Source organism: Parasteatoda tepidariorum, chromosome 3 (assembly GCF_043381705.1).
Source record: "Parasteatoda tepidariorum isolate YZ-2023 chromosome 3, CAS_Ptep_4.0, whole genome shotgun sequence".
Classification (NCBI taxonomy): domain Eukaryota; kingdom Metazoa; phylum Arthropoda; class Arachnida; order Araneae; family Theridiidae; genus Parasteatoda; species Parasteatoda tepidariorum.
In genome coordinates, this window is record NC_092206.1 from 47,979,472 (window position 1) to 47,999,687 (window position 20,216).

Sequence of the window (20,216 nt, forward strand, 5' to 3'; positions counted from 1 at the left end):
TTGGTCAGGGCTTGGTACCAGATACCTCAGACTACCTATCAGCGCCTTGTGGAATCAATGCCACGGCGGGTGCTAGCAGTTTTGAGGGCTAAAGGTGGTCTTACATGTTATTAGCATGGTGGTAATAATGTAATGGCTCTTCGGTGCAAATAAAAAAGCTAAACATTTGCGAAGTGGCTTATTCATCAATTTATTTAATACTTCCAACATAAACTGAAAATAGAATTTGTTATAAAAATTCGCTTTCAACTTTAAACACACGATTTATTTCTTTTCGCACAAATCTAAGCTTTAATGAAATGTTAAGCATCAATTTTGAAATATTTTCTGTTATAATTCTACCATCTAAAGATAATTAATTATAAATTGAGGTATTACACCAATTTAACTTTTATCTTTATAAATTAACTATTAATTAAACATGGATTGCAATTTAAAAATATTGTTAGCTTTTGGTTATAATTTAAACATTTCTTAAATATTGATAACAAATTAAATATATTTTGAAATTATTAATTATAATTCAAGTAATCACTATAATCTCTTCTTGTACTAAAATAAAACTAAAAATCAATTTCAAAAAAGTCTTTAATATGTAAATATCTAATAAATATTTATCTATTATGAGACGTAAATAAAGTATTGATTTAACATTGATTATTATTTAAATATATTAATAACTTTTTTATTATACCTTAACCATTTCTTAAATATTGATTACAGTTTAAGCATACTGCGAAATTAATGATTACAAATTAATTTATAACTATATTCTCTTCTAATACAAAAATAAATAAAACTAAATATTATTTTAAAAATACAAGACATAAATAGATAATATTATGCTAATTAGGGATAACAATCGTTCCTTATTTTATCATTTGCAAAATTTATGACATTTAATTAGCACTTTTTAATAGCATTATTATCATTTTAAAAAATAATTTATTTGTCGTGTCTTGAAAATTGTTGATTGTTAAAATTTAACTACTTATTTCCTGATCCATTTAAATGTTATCATTAGTTTGAATGAGGATTCAAATCAGTAAATCAGTAATCTTCATTTTTTGACTATTTTAATTTTTATTATTTCTATTTTTCTTAATTAACAATTAATTCCATCGATCCAGAAATTTATGTTTTGCTTAAATTTATGTCTTGTTTACTTATGTTTTGCTTAAATTTATGTCTTGTTTACTTATGTTTTGCTAAGTTTATCAAAGGCATTTTTCAAATACTAGCAATAACTGAAAATCATTTCTTTTTTTTAATATAATAATCACCTTTATAAATAGAAATAAAATTGAAAATTAGCAACTGAAACTTAATTTTTAACTCCTCTTTTTGATATGCATAATAAAAAGAGTCAAACATACTTGAACTACTTTCCTTATTGTATTATAAAAATATTCATAATTAATTAACCTCATTCATTTTCGAGACTCCATATGATTAATTTTGGCACTTTTAAGCTTATTATATATAAAACTGGTCTATGACAGATATATATTTATTAGTCTGAACAGCCTATCCAATTCCGGGAATAAGACTACTAATGTTCAACTCCGTAGCCTTATAATTCTGAACCAATCCAGAAGATAAGGAAACTCCTGGAGCAGTACCCCCACAGGATTTGTTAAGGGAGCATGGAGGACTATGTGACGTGACAGATTTAACGTGCACCAGTCACCATTTATCACACGGGGAGTTTTCAGCCGGCGGGGATCGAACCCACGACTTCTTGGACAAGGACTCAGTGCCCTAGTAAATAAGCTATCCCGACCCCTTATGATAAGTTATTTATAAAATTTTCAAAATTCTATATTCAGGATAAGTTAGATCTACAGCATGTAGCAAACAAACTATAAATATAACTTTCTAACAGCCGTTAAAAATGGTTAATTTTTATCAAACAATACACTTAGTGTATATTACCTACAAGTAACATAAAATTTGAGATAAATAAAGCAATATTATAAAGAAATCAATTTTCTGAATAAATCAATATAAAATTTTAAAAAAAAGTGATGTAACACATCAACAGCCAATAATGCCACATTATTAATTCGTTTTTTCTTATTCTTTATTATTATTATTACTAAACTGTTAATTTCAAATTGAAAGTATTGCTTTGCATCTTGCGAAAAAACACTTTGAGAGTAAAAAAAATATATATATATTGCAACATTTTACAATAAAAGTAGTTTTCGTTTTGCTTCCGTTGCGCAATTATTGAATAATAAATTACTTTTTCGGAAATTGCAAAGCATATATTAGCATTTTATTAACCTTACTATATCTAAATAACCTTTTTGATGAAAATAATTTAACGATTTTTTTTTAGCAACCGAAAATTATATGATGTAACGAAGCAAATTTGTAATAACAGTTACAATAGTAGCAAAGCAAAATGATTAGGTTATTTCATTCCAAATAGAACCAAGTACTTATTCTTTGAAACTACGATTTTGTCAGTAAAATGAAAGAATTTTAGGATTTTTCAATTAAATTAAAAACATCAAATGATTTAAAGTTTGCATGCAACTATATATCCATCGTAAATAAGCGAAAATGTTTGCGTAACAAGGAAGGTGATTGCAAACTTCGAATTTCGCCATTTTTTATAAAATTCAGCTCTATAACTAATTTCTTATATCTTAATTAGAGAGAAAAAGCACCACGTTTCGTAACATCAAGGTAAATTGGCAGAATCACGTGATTCATTGTAAAAATATTCAAATATTTTTTCAAGATTTAAGTTTAAATAGATTTAATTGTTTTATCTATGAATTTAAAAGCATATTTCACACACTGAGAAAAAGGTACTGTCAAAACTTCCAGAATATGGAAAAGCTTACCCTAATTCAGGCTTCACCAAAACACAAATAAACTCAGTATTTTAAAACGAGGAGCTTTGATATTGAATTTGGTAAAATTGCAATAAAATGTGATTCTATAACGTGTGATAAAATTTGGTAAATGAATTAAAATCTCGGTATTTTGTCATAATAACTTAGAGCATGGCATAAAAACTATTTTTGCTTTTTCAATTTTGTACTTAACTAAACAGGTAGTAATAAGATCTATGAAAACCAAAATTTTCGGTAAACCGTTACCATACGAAAAGCCATCCGTTACAAAACATTATAATACAAAACATTATACACAAAAACATTATAATCGAAATTAATATCCAATAATCTTTAGGTTAAATCTTCGAAATTAACTTAAGTGAAAAACTGAACTTATAGAAGCAAATTTTGAACTTATTTAATATGTGTTACTTAATTTGTACTTTATTAATTATCGAATTATTAATTAATTTTGAAATAATTTTTATAATTAATTATTAATTATGACTAAGACGTAGAATACCTCAAAAATTAATGAACAAGAAGTTTTAAACATAAAAATCAAGCAATTACTAAAACGAGACACTTGACTGAAACAATTAAAAGATTAGAGTATGTTTTTATACACCGAATAAGCAAAGTCAATAACACGTAAAATATAACTTTAAAAAAAATTAACCTTAAAAATACCAATTTAAGTTGCGATTAAATGCAATTTAATTCCTCTAAATCTACTTAAAAACTTGCGACTTTAAAGTCGATAGCATTTTGATTTCACGATTTCTTAAAAATTCTGAACTAATAAAAAAATAATTTATAAATTAAAATTTAAAATTAGTAGAGAAATGTTTTACTTAGCATCTGAATGAAGAAATTGACAGTTATCGTACTTTAAATAAAAAAAACGCAGGACATTTTAAAAAATGAATTTTCTTACCAGATTCAGCTTCACTAAAAGAATCGCTGTCATTGTCAACGTTCGGCAGTTTTCTTGATTTACAACAATTTCTCCGATTTGATCTACACTCACCAATAGAAACTATTTGTAAATCTAATGATTGTAGTGAATCACTTTTTTCAGGCTTTTGATCCAGGCCTGCCATTTTATACAATTTCTTGAAGACTAACATTTACTTATGTACACAAAATTTATTTTAATTTTAAAAAAAATAATTCAAGCAATGCCTAAAAATAATTTCTAATTTTTTTTAAAATTATTTAAAAGAAACTATTATTTTTGACAATATATGCTTGTTTTTACGTCTATATTTTTGCAAAAATGCAAATGAAGGGGTATAAAATTATTAATTATAAAAATAAAACTTCACCAAACAGTAGAGAAAATTTCTTCAAGATTAAATTTACTCCATTAAGAAACTACTCTATTATTAGATATGATTAATACAAAGCTTTATTCAGATTGATTAATATTTCTATATCAGCATACATTAAAAAATATTACTTTAAACATTTTTGCTTAAATAACTAACACTTTCTTAAATGAATGTTGTCATGATTAAAACTTAGTTAAATGAAATCATCTAACTCAAAAATAAAGATCCTCAAGAAGAACTGTTGGAAACAAATAAAAACGAAAGCTCAGTTACAGGTTGCTTTAGCGGTTTCGAGGAATGATCAGCAAGCAAAACCGTAATGGAGAACCAAACATAGCGACCAAAGTTGTTCTCGGGTTGTCAGTGCGAACCATTGATTGAAAATCTCCAGGTAACCACGTGACACTTATGTCCACTAACAAAAAAAAATATAAAATAAAAGAGATTGTTTTCATGGACAGCCCACTTATTGAGCCATGATTTTGCAGTTATCGCCTCTTTGGCGTGCGGTGATCGAACCATTGATTTTAGTTAAATCGATGGAGAGACAATTATTTGAATACGAGCACGCACTGTTCTGAAGAAAATGTTCTTCCATTCTTCCAATTAATGTTCCGAAATAAAAGAGAAGTTAACCTTGAAAAGGTACTCCTTATTATGCGTGTTAAATTGATTGGATGAATAAGTCATTCCTGGGGGAGAAGAAATTTCTATTTAGTGTGTAATGAAAATTAAACTCAAAACATATTAATTCAAAAATGTTTGCACGTTTTTACTGAAAGACTAGTTAATTAAAAAATCTTTCGGAAATGGCTAGTACAACATTTGTAGTTATATATATATAATAATCACCTTTNAACCAATAAATGAAAAAAAAAATTTTTACTGCCTGGTACAAATAAATACTTGAAACATAAATAAGCCTAAAAACCTAATCCATTAATCATTGTAGTCCTGATACTAATCCAACTAGAATAACCCAATAAGTGAAATACTTATCTGAACTAATTGTATAATAGTGATAAGTTGGTTATTTAGTCCGTGTTGCCGATTTGAAATTTTATATATATATATATATATATATTTGATATACGAAAGGCAAATATAATTTTCTTGTGAGATTGTATTAATTTTGTCTGTAACATGGCGAGTAAACAAAATTCAGTTGCAGTGGAATCTATTGTTTTAAAAAAGTATAATTTGAACTCATTTATAACAAGAAATTAGGAACAGAGACACTTTGCTTGTTTAAATAACTTATGCACCAGCCGACCACAAAATGCTAATTTTCCAAAATATAGTTTAATTAAAAGCAATAATCACGATCCTAGAAAAAAAATAAAAGAACTTTTTCTATTTTAAATGAATAATCCTAAGAAACTGAAGCGGAAACGCATACTTGATAATATAAAAACTTCAATTTCTCCGAAAACTTATAATAAAAACAACACGTAATAAAAGTCAACACGTTTTGAGCCCTTAAGTTTATGCAGAAAAGTAGTTTTAAAAATCTAGCTCAAGATATGTTGATGCATTGATTAGTTGCCAAAAACAGAGGCAAAGACTCATCAACTAAGAAATTAATTAAAGTAATTTTAATTACTTAGGATACTCCGGCTCTTAAGTTCATTTTCTAATGATTGTCTCTATGACGTTTAAATAAATTTGATGTCTGGTATTTTAATTAATCTTGAGTTAAGATTTATAAACATTTTAAGTAGTTAAATATTTGTATTCCAAAAACTTGCATCGTTTTCTTTCAAATTTTTATTGTCTGCTTAAAAAATGAAAAGTTAAAAAAAAATAATAATTGTTTAATATTTGAATTAGTACTATTTAGGTTTTATGTGATAAACAGCATCTCAAATTTTGGAAGCTAAAATCTTTACTTTTCTTAAATTTTATTATATTTCATGATGGTTATTAATTTATATTTTATTCCTTCGAACACACTTTATATTAGATAGACAATTTTAAAATAATCCTTAGTTAAACAAAAATGTCAACAACTACTGAAATAAAAACAATATAGGGAAGAGTGGGGTCAATTGTAACAGGGTACGATTGTAACAGAGCTAAAATTTCGAGTGTCGGGTTCTGGATTCGGTTCTTAGGTGGCGCACAAGGTGTATTTAATAAATCTACGTGTACACCTCTGCTGGCAACCATTTCTATGTACTTTTGAAAGCTTTACATCACAAAAGATATTCTCACGTTACGTAAGTACTCTTTTTGGTATTAAAATATTATTTTGTAAGAAAGTAATTTTGTTTAAGCAAATAAAAATTATTAGCCGAATATGTAAATGGACACCTTAATTAACATTTTAAAAAAAAAGATTAGTTTTGTTAATTAACTATCACTGTTTTTAACAAATGAAACTGAAATGGCGTCTTGGGGACGATTGTAACAGCTGAAAATAAATAATCTTATGTTTACAAACCATTACTTAACTCTTTAAGAACCACCAATAGTTTCCTATATCATTAATATTATGTTGCATGTGCAATATTTTATTTGTCACCTTTCACAGCATAAATTAAAATTTTTAACCCCTTAAAGTCAAAAGTTTAACCCCTTAGGTCTCTGCTCATTATTATTTTTTCTTCTAAAATATCACTACTGTTTTGATCAATAAGAAAATATATCACAACTTTGATAATATGTATAATTAACTATGTTTTAGTTGAATTTATGAACTGTTACAATTGACCCCATAAGTGGGGACAATTGTAACAAGTGCACATCTGTCAAAAATTGTTAATAACTAATGTAATAACACTTAAAATAAGGTTTTTTTTTTTCTAGTAGATAGTCTACTTTACTCGTCTGTCAATTAATACTAATAATATATTGGATTTTTTGTTAGTTGAAAATAGTTAAGTAAAAAATTTTACAATTGACCCCACTCTCCCCTACTAAAAGGTAAAATAATTACATTCTGAAATACTGGAAAAAGTGAGTTATATGGAATGGATGGGAATAATCATTCATTTCAGATATTATAACGAAAAAAATATTTATAAATACATTGAAAAAAAACTTAGTATCGATTCTTTAAAAAAATCAATTTAGAAAAATGAAAATAATTTCAACAAAAAATATCTTAAAAGTTGATAATAATTGCAAAAGCAGGTTTTGAGTCAGGGAAATCATCAAAGTTAAAGCTTCGCAATTTCATACGCAGTGACGCTAATGGCAATATGGTCTGCGCTGTGTTCCGGCCAAATTTGCTGCGCATCGTCCTGAAGCAGGATGAACTGGAGTCGACGCCAAAGATTCAAACAAAGAGCGTAACAATGGCAGTTCAGTGATGATTATAATAAGAGATATCATAAATTTATATATCTTTCATCTTAAAATAGATATAAGAAATGTAACTCATATTCGACATTTATAAATACTATAAATATTAATAACGATGCGAAACTCTTACATTTGTTTTACATGATATTATATTTACAATAAAAAGTATGAAAAAATTAGCTTTCAAATTTTGCGAAACTAGATAAAAACTACTGTAGAATACTTGTATATTTTTATTCTTAGAAACATCCTTAAATTTAAAACTCACGCTTATACTTAATTTTAGAACATCCTAATTATAATAAGGATTCCAAATTGTAAGAATGCTTCATATGATGATAAGTAGCAATTGAAAATAAATTAAGTTAATTTATTAAATACTAAATTCATGCTAAATTCATGCTCAATTTAAATTCATGCTAAATTTCAGAGCTGTATAATAATAGAAATTATAAATTATAAGACTGCTTTTATGATGATAAACAGTAATTTAATATAAATTTTCTAGTTATTTAGTTAATCAATTAAAATCTATGTTAAATTTTAAAACAAAGCCAAATTTTAAAATAATAAAAATTCCATATTGTGAGACTACTTCATATCATGCTAAGTGTTTTAAAATAAATTTTCAATAGAGATCCCTAATTGTAAGGCAGCTTCATATGGAGAATAGTATTTTAAAATTAATTTCTAAATTTTGGACAAATGGAGGGATAATTTCTGAAGAATAAATTCATTCATAATAATTCAAATTAAAAAAAAAACATAATTCTTTAAAAATTTCAGAAAATATAGAGTTTTCTTAGAAACGGTTTCTCCTTTTCAAATTTATGTCTGTTTAGACAAAAAAAAGCACCCACCAAAACCTTTGAATAGCAATTTTTCGACAGGTTAAAAGCATTTTTAAAAAATTTCTATACTTCTATTAATTTGACTGGAGCATAAAATTGACGTCAGGAAAAAAAAAAATTTATTACCTTTGCTTGCATCTTAGATCATATCTCTAAAAATAATACAGATAAATTATTATATCAATGCATTTAAAAAATGAATATAAGTTAACTATTACAATCCAAATTTCAATGTAAGTCTCTTTTTTTCTGAATGTAGACAGTATTCTTTAAGAAGGATAACAAAAAAATAGGTCAACTAAAAATAGACTAAAAGTAATCAAGCACCAGCGTTCTTTTATCTATTTCTTAAGATAAATGTTTTATTAAAAGATACATTTCAATTTCCTGATTGTTACGTTCTATTTTGCTACTAATGATAAATATTGAGAATAACTTAATCTGAATATATTCACTGTAAATCCGTTTTACATTTTAAAAAAAGCTCAATTATTGAAAAAACGAATCAATTTTATTTTTGGTAAATAAGCTCAAACATTTTTTCCCTTTAATTTTTTTCCATTTTATTTAATTTTACAGAATTCATACATATTCTTAAAATTAATGTACTGCATTTTTAAAAAAAGAAACTGTTTCTTCTGCGCTGTCAAATTTTTCCCTCAAATATAAATAATATCTCTCTCAAGTTATAAAATAATATTTTTTGCAATTTCCTCTTAAAAACAATACATTGAAAGGATGAACACTTTATTTTAAGTTTACATCAAATCTAGCGTTCAAATATACTTTAAAGTGGGCAGGTTATGTCATTGATAATGTAAGATGTTTATACCAAGATCACGCGCATTCACACCATTCATAAATTGTTTTCGCCTCCAAACACACGGCTTTGTGAGTACTTTGGCTCGAATTACAATCGAGAGAAGTATAGCTTGATTTTATTAAGAATTAGTGGGAATTATACTTCCTAAACTATTATTATTTTAAATTACACCTTAAACCTAACATTACTGATTAGCATGTGTATCATATATTGTTGTAATTATCAATGTTATGGTACGGAACACCGAGATGGGTGAATAACTTAACACCAACTAGTGTAGTTTGACTACATCAGAAACTATCCTTAGGTCTTGGTGTAGTGAAACACAAACCCAAGAATTATCTGTCGCCTTTCACCATTTTACTTTGAAGTAGTTACCATCATTTTTGGTGTTGAGATATATTAAAAAATTTTACGAAGTATTTTCTATAGGCTAACAACTTACACTAACTTATTCTTTTTATAGAAGTAAATATACAATATCTATTCATAGAGGAACGTCTTATATATTTCGATAGGAATATTTTAAGAAAAATATTTGTTCATATTTTTTTATTTATTTTTATCATTAAAATACATTTTAATTATATTAATAAAAAGAAATTGAATTTGAAACAGGGAAAAAAATTCGCTAAATTTATATNTGTATATATATATATATATATATATTTAAAATGTGATACAAAAATTTGACTAAAGAATAAGTATTCCAAAAAAGTATTAAAAGGGTAAACAAAAATTTTTTATGTTTTTAAGAAATAAGAATTATTTTTTCCTGCAAGCAAGTGTAGATAAAGTATATCCTGAATTAATTATATCAAAGTCACAAACAAATTTCGAAAAATGTAAATCGCATTTTCTATCAAATAAATATTTTTTCCATGCACCTAAATTAAAATAATTAGTACTATTACAATAATTAAACTTAAAAACCCCAGTAAAATAATATTTTTCATGAAATTTATGGAATCAAACTAACACATAATTAGATAAAACAAAAAAATCATAACTTTTTCAACACATAAAATGTTTGAAAAAACTCAACTCAGCATTTTTTTATTTTTGGGAACGACTTTAAAAATAAGATTCTAACTAAAGAATCGAAGATTTAAAAAAAACAATGCCATTCAACAAGGTAAGTGTAATGCCCTAAATTTCAGGAAATATTGAATCTTTAATGCAGCAATTTCTTTTCAACAGTGAACTCTACTCTCAAATATGGTTATTTGAGAAACACCACCTGCCTCGGTAATTTCATTTTTTCATTCGGAAAATCGATTTTTCTATTACGATAATTCAGATTAATCAAAAACTGAGAGAACCATCTAAATTTTTAATGATGAAATTGCGAATCATTTACCCTTACCTGCCTAAACCGATTAATGGATGCCTAATTTTGAAGAAAACGATCATAAAAGTCCTTTTTTATTATTCAAGAAAACTATAAAAAAACTAAGTGTATGTACAGTGTGCAAAGGATAATGGAGAACAGTTTCATTGAAAAATGTTAACATGTCTTGCGTATTTGTTTAAACAATATCTTTATGATTAGGGTCAGTTGGGGTAGTTAAAACTACTCTTGACCTTTTGCTATTTCAAACAGTATGCCTCCTTTAAAAAAATAAAAATAAATGTTTTAATAGTTCAAGGGGATTTTTCGATTCTTCAAAAATGCAGAAAAAATAATCAACATTCCAAATATTATGTTTAGGTTCTTAAAAGGGTGGTCATAACTACCCCACGAAATTTCTCAAAATGCGAAAATTTGGGGGATTCAGACCTCATGTGGGGGAAATATAACAACAACTGATTCATATTCTAGAACTATTGTTGACTCACTGTCAGTTCAATACCAGAATCAGTACTTCCCCCTTTTTACCTATTCCATACACTAGAAGGAATCGTGACTGAAAAGTTTTGTCTGATGATGCCTGTTTTTTTACTTTGTAACTGCTTTTAACTTTTCATAAAAATCCCAATACACTTTCTTGAATTATGTTAAATAGGTGCAATGACAGATGGTGCTTAGCTTTCTTCAGGGGAAATAAATGTGTCTTTTTATAAAGCCCAAAACGAGTCCTTCATTGGTTTACCACCCTTTAAAATACCAGACATAGAGGGTTTTTTTTTAAATGTAAAATGCAACAGAAGACGAAAGCTCTTGCCAGTCACGAAGATAAAATTGGTTCTTGTAAATAAACATTCAAAATTGCAACTCTTTTTTAAGAAACTATATTTCAAAGTACTATTATTTGAAGAAATAAACAACAAATGCTTAGTAGAAAATGTGCTATTTAAAAAAAATATGACATTTATTAATTTTGTTGTTGCTGTAGTTTATTTATGAATGAGCTATTTGCGGTTGTCTGAGAAACATCCCTAAAGACGAACCGAAGACATGCTATCACAATTTTGATTCCCTGCAGAGGAAATGGCACAGCCGCTTCGGTAACCCGTAACTGTGCACGAAGACGAACATTTTACGTTAGAACAGTTTAAATAGAAGCCATATCGCACACTCTCCGACCCTTCGCAGGCTGATCAAAGTGACCACAAATCAACACACTGATCACAGCCAATGATGCTTGATTTCAGTGATCTACTAGGAACCATATTGTGTTAACAATCAGTGTACTGCGGGACTTATTAATTGTGAATTTACTAACTAATTTAACATGTTTGAAAACCATTAAATATTTCAAAGAAATATTAAAAATGATAGAAATTTTCATATATTACTTCTTATAACTAGTTAAGCATATTTTCGTGTGATGCAATGCATTTTCGGAGGAAATATATACATTATTGATGACATTTGAGTAACTGAGTATAGAAGATAATATGGAGCGGCGGTTCCCAATTTTTTCCGGTTGTGAAATTTTAAATGATTGATCTTCTTTTGGCTGAAACTCGAGAGCAAATTTTAAACATTTAAATTAATAAAAGACTTTTAACTATTTTGAAAATATATCTTCTTCGTCTTCATTGGTCTGACAGCCCAGGATGGGCCCTTGCCTTCCGCAGAGTTGAACTCCAGGCTCTTCTACACTTGGCCAGAGACATCCAATTTGTGACTTTTAGAATATTTAAATCAATTTCGAGGCAGGCGAGCCATCTAAGTCTAGGTCTTCCTCTTTTTCGAGTGCCAAATGGTCTGGCAGAGAAGATCTTTTTTGTAATGCGGTTATTATCCATTCTTGATAGGTGTCCCGCCCATTTGATTCTCTGAATTGCAATATATTTGACTACGTCAGGTTCTTTAAAGTTCGGAGTTAGTTCTTCTTCTCCAGATATTGTTACATTTAATGCCACCAAATATGCTTCTTAAAATTTTTCTCTCAAACACTGAAATAGTGTGCTTTGAAAATATATATTGATCAAAATTTTATCTATCCCTTAATGGTCACATAATTTTGAATGAAAAAAAAGCACTCATTTCATATTCAAGAAAATTACATAAAACTAAATGTATATACAATATATGTATTCATTTTTGGATTTGGGATTAATTTTTAGCTTACATGTTTGATGAGTGCTGACATCTAGTTTAAAATATATCTCCAAATCAAAACGCATGACAAATAGTCTGGTATTGCCATCTGGTGTAGGGATTGAGAAATAAACATTATTCCGAGTATAAGAAATAGATTGCTTCAATCTTTCTGACGCGTTATTTTTAAACACACAAGTCCGGAAGCATCGCAGGTACAAGAAATCGATGGCCAAACTTCATCCCGTTATTTTGACAGGGGCGAGAAGGAAAGGATTAATTATTTTGAAAATATGAATTGAATGAAGAAGAATGATTTTTTTAACATATATTTTTATCTATATTAGTCATAAAATATAGTTTTAAGTCAGGTAGTAGCATTCACAGTCTAGTAACTAATAGCATGCAGTCTAGTTCTTAATTTTACTTTAATGCAAGCATAAACTTAAAATTGATTAGCTGTAAGCTAGCATACAATTAAAAAAAAAGAAGAAACTAAAGCTAAGAATGGCTATCAGACATCTACACTGATGAATTCGTTTATTTTTATTCCATGAGAAATACAAACGAAATTTGTCTTTAATACAAATCTTTTGTTTAATTTTTTCATTATATTGTTCTTAGACTAACAATGCTTTGAAATTTCTTTTTTCACAAACATTTTAATCAAATACTATCATAAAACCAACAGAAATATTGCATAATAGACTATTAACTCGGTATAAAATTACTGCATTTCAAAATCATAGCTGATTTAAGAAAATCCCTAACTCTCAAAACATGTCTGACACATCCACGGAAGAGACTATATTGTAAACACTAATACAGAGAATTTTAAGAGAAAATAATAAAATTGGTTTAACTACTTTAACTATTGTATATAACTGCTTATATATATTTTATTCATTTTGAAAAATTAGTGATAAGTGCTAACTAATAATTCCTAACTAAGAAAAAATAATCATTTTACAAGTGCTTTTTTTCCGTAAAATTTATTGCTTTATTTTTCTTGATATAGAAAAAAAAAAGTAGCGAAAGACAAGAATAAAACACTTAAACTCTGCATTTATTTCCAAGCTACTGTAAAGTTTTTTTCTTCTCGAAACAAAAAGTTGCTCAAACCACTATTACATGGTGGCGCCATCTCACTAATTGTTCCAAAACTAAATACGAATAAAATAATTTTATGTATTTCATGTTTTTTACTAAAGTTACATTTTTTATTTGTTTAAAAAAATTCTGATAAATTTAAAATTGCAAATAACTGTTACTCACCTTGAATCTTGGCTCTTTGAATAATTCTAGATTCTCGAGCGGAAGAGTTAATTATTTCTGTGAAATTTTAAAACTTTATTTAATGATCTCTGACAGAATTTTTTTTCCAATTATTGCTAGCTTTTATTATTTTTTTAAATATGTTTACACAACTATTGCGTAACCCTTTCTTAAACGTAACTAAATTTCATATAGAAATTATCTTTAGGCAGATACTGAAAGTTCTTAGAAAGCCAATTGCGTGTTCCATCTTTATTAAAAAAACGTCAAATAAATAAAAATTATGAGGGTGATAAAAAACGAATTGCAAAGAGGATCCATAATATTCAACGGCATTTCTCCGGATAAGAAGGTGCAATAAGAAGGTTTTATTGCAATCAATACCTTATTACTTTTAAAATTGATTTAGATTTTTATTTAACCTTTACTTAAAATTAATCGAGTTTGTAGAAACAGTTATCTTAAAACATACTAACAAACAACTTTAAATTCAACAAGTAATTTCCAACGTATAGAAAATTGATAAACCTTATTACTCATCCCTTCATTGAATTTAAAACTCTTTCTTGTAGGCTAAAAATTTTTATCTTACATGAGATTGCATTCGCCTTACCTTAATTTTAGTAATTAACGTTAGAAAGACTCAATTTGCAAAATTTTTCTCATAATTTTTTATAGAATTCATTATTTGTGTTGGAACAACTTCTTAAAATCACGTATTAGTTCGTTATAATAAAAATCACCGTTTCTAATAGTTAATAGTACAATAATACAATAATAATAAGAGTACAATAATAATTAATAGTAGTAATAATTTCCCAAAGTAAAAAGCAGAAAGTTTCTGTCTTAATATTTTTTCTTTACTTGCTTACAAAGGAGCTGGTAACTAACTTATAACGTACTTTATTGTATATATATATATTTATTGTATATGTATATATATATATATATATATAACTATATANATATCATATATATATATATGATAATTAAAAACAAAATATGCGGTATTTATTGGAAAAACATTTTTCGTTCAGCAATTCTTTCGTTCATGTGGTTACAGTTTACCGAAAATTCAGGTTTGCAAAACCATAGTTCCTCTAAAAAATACGAAACTTAAAAGTAAATTAAACGGAATTAACGAATTTTATGCCATGCTATAAGGTTTTATGATAAAACTACCAAATTTTATTTCGTATAATAAAATAATATTTTATAATTAATTTTATCGAAATCATTACCAAAGTGCTTTAGCAAAAATTACTGAGCTTTTTGTGTTCCCACACAACCAAAAACACAGTAAATTTTACCATATTCTAGCGGATTTCACCATTGTTTTTTCTCTGTAAAGAGTTTAAGCTAAATCAGCTATGTGTCTATAACCTATCTATAGCTGTACATTATTGTTTTTAAATTACTGCAGAATATAAATAAACTTACAATTTTTACCCTCATTTAAGATAAGTATTGCTCGATAGAAGTTAGAGTAAAAGAACGGTCTATTGAAAACAGAGTTTTATCAGACAAATCAATAATAAAGGATATTGATTTACCTTACGAGTGAAAGAAACTATTATATTCTTCATTGTATGACCTTAGTTTAAATTTATTTACATCAGTTTACGAAATATAAGATTTAAAAAAAAGACTTTTAGTTATGTCGGTATTGCACCGACTATGATTTATTAAACCTTATTATGTACTGGAAAATGACAATAAATAAGGGATGTGGATTGTCCTTTACATAAATTTCGTATCCAAAATTAAATAACGGAGTTAATAAATAAAATATACTGAATCAATTTGAGTTTTATCAATATTTTAATCTGGGCAACAGGGTAATATGGTTATTTAAAAGGGAATGTTTATGAAGCACGATGAAAAAATATTGATTTTTAGTTTTTACCTTATATCTTTAAATGATCTAAAAATAAATTTTATGATTATTTGATGAAAGTTGTACATTTTAATATTTTTCCAAAAATTATTACTTATTCGAAAAAGTTTTCACAAAAATCGCCTCAACTAAAAGCGGTTTCTTTGCTATTGTTCTATCAATAAGTTTTTTTAAATTACAACAGGTTGATACTGTATTCTAAAATTAAAATTTCAGATAGTGTCATAATTTTTTTTTTAAATAAATAAAAAAATTTAGAAATATTTAGTGGATTTTTAGAAATATTTTAGAAATATTTAAATAAGACAAGTTCTGACAAGCTTATCAATATTTATTTTATTTTAGTATTTTATAGTTAATTGTTTGATAATTATAAATCTTTATATACCTATAACTTGAAAAGAAAAAATTTATAAATAAATAATCTAATTATAAATAACTAAGTAACTATACATTCAATATATAGAATAATTTATATTAAACATTTGTTTTTCTCTCGTTTTAACGTTTTTAGTATATCATTTATAAAAATAATTCCAATGCATTTTCATTAACGACATTAAAAACAAATCTGCGCAATCACGCAATATGTGTATCTAAATGCTATTCAATCACGGAAGAAATTTCTGAAAATCATCGAAGATTGTGTAGTTTGATTTAAGAAACACGCAAACAGGTCTTCAGATTAATTGAATGCATTGAATAAAATTATACACCTTAAACTTATAGTCCCGTTTAAATTTCTACTACACTTAAAAACTAATTAGGTATTCGCACGAATTTTACACATTAAGAAAATTTACACATTTTTCCCCCTCTAAGAATTAGAGGGAATGAAAAAAAACTATTTCCAAATTATTTATCTAGCAAAATCGACTGTTAAAATCCAAGATCATTTGTTTCCCTATTATAGTAGAAATAAAAAAACAATGTAAAGTGACAATAAAAAACGAATATATTACATAAATATGAGAAAAATTTACGACAAGTAGTATATATATATATATATATATATATATATNAATAAGCAATATCTTTTTTCTCTTTTATAAATATTATTATTGTTAATCTAAGGTTGTTTCCCAAAGCTGAAATGAAATATTTCAATAGCGTTAAATGGTGAGAAAATTTCTTATGAGAATAATATTTAAGAGAGCTAAATAGTTCATCATACCTTGACTAATTAAACATATATATATATATATATATATATATAGAATCTTTTTAATCTTGCTATCCATACCAATGTTCAGTCAGGTTTTAATATTAATTTTTATTTAAATATTGATTTGCAACCACTGCTTTTTTATTTCCTTTTTGAAAAAGATTCTAAAAGTATAAAGAAACTTTCAAACCGAAACATAGGTTTTTTTGTATTCTTTTTCTAATTTTATCTCATTTTGAAGTTACTTTTGAACCTAGGAAGAATTAAATAACATTCCTGGTTAAACTGATTTTAAATTCTGTAAATTATTAAATAAGTAACTTATACAATTTATGACAGACATGATGCATATTAGCATGCATATTATAAGTTTGCCATTCTTTAAAAGCTTTAGAATCTTTAATCGCTGAAGACCTTAAAATAATCCAACAATGGATATATCAGATTTTAATTATTGTAAAGAGATAATATTCATTAAAGATAGGTTTATTAGGAAAAGAGAGTTTGTTTATGCATCAATTAAAACGCTTATTTCCTAAATAAATATTGTTCTCTTGCACCATTTTATTTAGATCATTTTGATATGACTAATAAATGCGTTTTTGTTTATAAATCTATTGTTTTTAACTTCAAGAAAATTGAAATGAATATGCATTTTTAAGATGATAATACAGAAATAGTTTATAGAATATATTTTGATGTAAATAAGTTTTAAAGGTTTTGACAGTAAATATTTTATAAGAACAGGCTATTGTACGGAACCATTGAAAATTGGTATTGAATAAAGTGCTGTAGTCTAGGTTACTGAAATATTTGATGTGATTTATTATATATTTTTGAATTATTAGTTAGTTTTGTTTTCGGGAACTAAATTCCTAAATTTTATTTACAAACTTCTCACAGACACTAGACTACAAAATTGGGTCTTCTTTGCAACGTCAGTTATAAAATAAAATTAAAATAATCACTAGATTAACCGCTGTGGTAGCTCGGAAGATAGAGCGTTCACCTTCAAATGAGGTAACCCAGGTTCAGATCCCAGAGGTGGCTGGTTAATACGAATTCTGCTCCCGCCTCACACCGACCACTGTGCTAACGTAAGATATCATCGGTGGTAAATGGATCATGAGTTAGAATCCCTTTGCCATAGCACTAAGGGTAGTAGTTATCCGTGATATTCCTCTCCATCTTACGCAAATGTGAATTAGTTCCATCAAAAAGTCCTACACGAATGTTAATTTGTCCCAATGATGGATCCAGAAGCTTTACCTAATCCAGAACCTTCTGGATTAGGTTCAAAATTATAAGGCTACGGAGTTTAACATTGGTATTCGTAAACTCAGAAATGGGTTGGTTTTTAAATGCCGCTTATAAGATAAAATAAAATCACAAAGGTAGTTATTTAGAATGTATCTATTTTGTTACGTGTTTTTAAACAGCATTTTCTTCAATTGTGTAGTTGACATGTTGATAGGGTTTGAAAATTTATAAACATAGTATATGTTGGATTTATAAAAAAATAATTAAAAGAAATGCTCGGAATAGCTTGACTCACTTGAATAGACTTAACTGAGACTTTTTGTAATAAAGTAATCATTAACGGCAGAAAATTAGACAAAAGTTGCTTGTTTCCCTCAACGAAATAAAACCCTCTAAACCTATTTCTAGATACTTTGATTAATGTTAGCAATGTCTCTTTCACTGTTTTCTTTTTCCTGATCAAAGTGAAATATATTTCTATGAGTATAAGACTGTACAAAAATCATGAGTTTTCATCACAGATTCATATAATATGCTCGTAACTTGAGGAGGGGGAACTTGTGAATTGTATTGTAAACCTTATGATACGCCACAATATATATACATGCTTACAAAATTTAAGAAATATTTGCAAATCAAATGATTATTTAAAAGTAATTCAATAAGTACTGAAAGCTATAAAAATTATAAATTTAATTTTACAAATCCTGAAAATTAAGAAAAAAAATATTGGAAAATTTTAAAGTCTTACTTAATGGTTTAATGACTTAATAGTTCCTCCGTTCTAATCATATTAGTTTTGGGTACCGAATACCCCTCTCACAAAGTCGACACACATTTTTTTTTACAAAAATACTCCTGCGTCCTTCGTCAGGCTTAATAGATAGCTGTCTTTCTGCTATGTGCATCAATATAGTCAAATAAAGAAAAGAAAATAGTCTAATGCTAACTACAGCAGGGCAAAATGTAAAATTCTCTTTTATGTAACAGACATAAGATATCGCTTACTTGGTTTACATTTTACTGAATTTCTTTAATATTACGATTTTTTATGCCATCTGGTTATTAAAAAATGTGTTTCTGAACCCTGGTTGCTAATGGACATGTGCATTACGCAAACTTTCAGCTTACTTGCAACTGTGCATCACTTAGCACTCAAGTTTGAAAATTATGAATTGCAGTGTTTTGAAAGTAAAAAGAAATTTGATCGTATGTTATGTCATTATATACTATTGATATTTAAAAACCAATATAAACACTATAAAAATGGATACATTTCCTGGAACTGCCAGCGTTTTTACAAAACTGTTTCCTAAAAAGTGTTCTGTGTGAACATTTTGTCTCATTAATGAAATTACAGCTGGGCAAAATGCAAAATACTCTTTTATGCAACAAACGTAAGATTTCGCTTTTTAGATACCGCTCACGGGGTTTTCATTTTATTGAGTTTTTCTTTGGATAGTTCTAATGTTAACGAATTTTTTATACGCCATCCTAAAAAATGATCTGATTGAACATTTTGTCTCATTACAGAAATTACTATATTCGCTTGCTTGACTATAAGAATTTCATTGCAAGCATCGGGTATGATGCTACACCTTTACTAATCCAATTCATTAAGAAATGCGACATGAAATGACTATAATATGAATGAGGGAGTTATATGTCACAAGGATTTTAACCCATGACTACCGTTTTGTTACAGAAGAAATAGTTTCAAAATCAGATCAAACAAATAAGATGTTATGCCAATAAGAATGTCGTTTCATCACGTTTTATTAAAAAAATCCGAAGATCAAATGTCTCTTAAAAATGAAATAAATATCACGGCATTTTTTAATCAATATAAACTCGAGTTAAGTAATTTAGATAAAAAGTGAGAATAAAATTTCTTGAATTTAGCCAGTATCAAATTTTGAAGAAAATAATCAATAACGCAAATATTAAACTTAAGAACAAAACG

General features: G+C 26.9%; 1 protein-coding gene across 2 annotated transcripts in view; it reads right to left on the reverse strand.

The window, feature by feature from the left end:
- Window positions 1-20,216, reverse strand: part of LOC107441918 (solute carrier family 35 member F3) — a 222,494-nt gene that overhangs the window by 50,442 nt on the left and 151,836 nt on the right. Inside the window, exon 1 of one of the 2 annotated variants that reach the window (XM_043043121.2) lies at window positions 3,790-4,059. The exons of the other annotated variant lie outside the window; for it this stretch is intronic. Coding sequence (XP_042899055.1) covers window positions 3,790-3,982 — 193 coding nt within the window. The 5' untranslated portion in view covers window positions 3,983-4,059. Of the gene's footprint in view, window positions 1-3,789; window positions 4,060-20,216 lie in introns of those variants that run through there. 2 annotated transcript variants of the gene reach the window in all.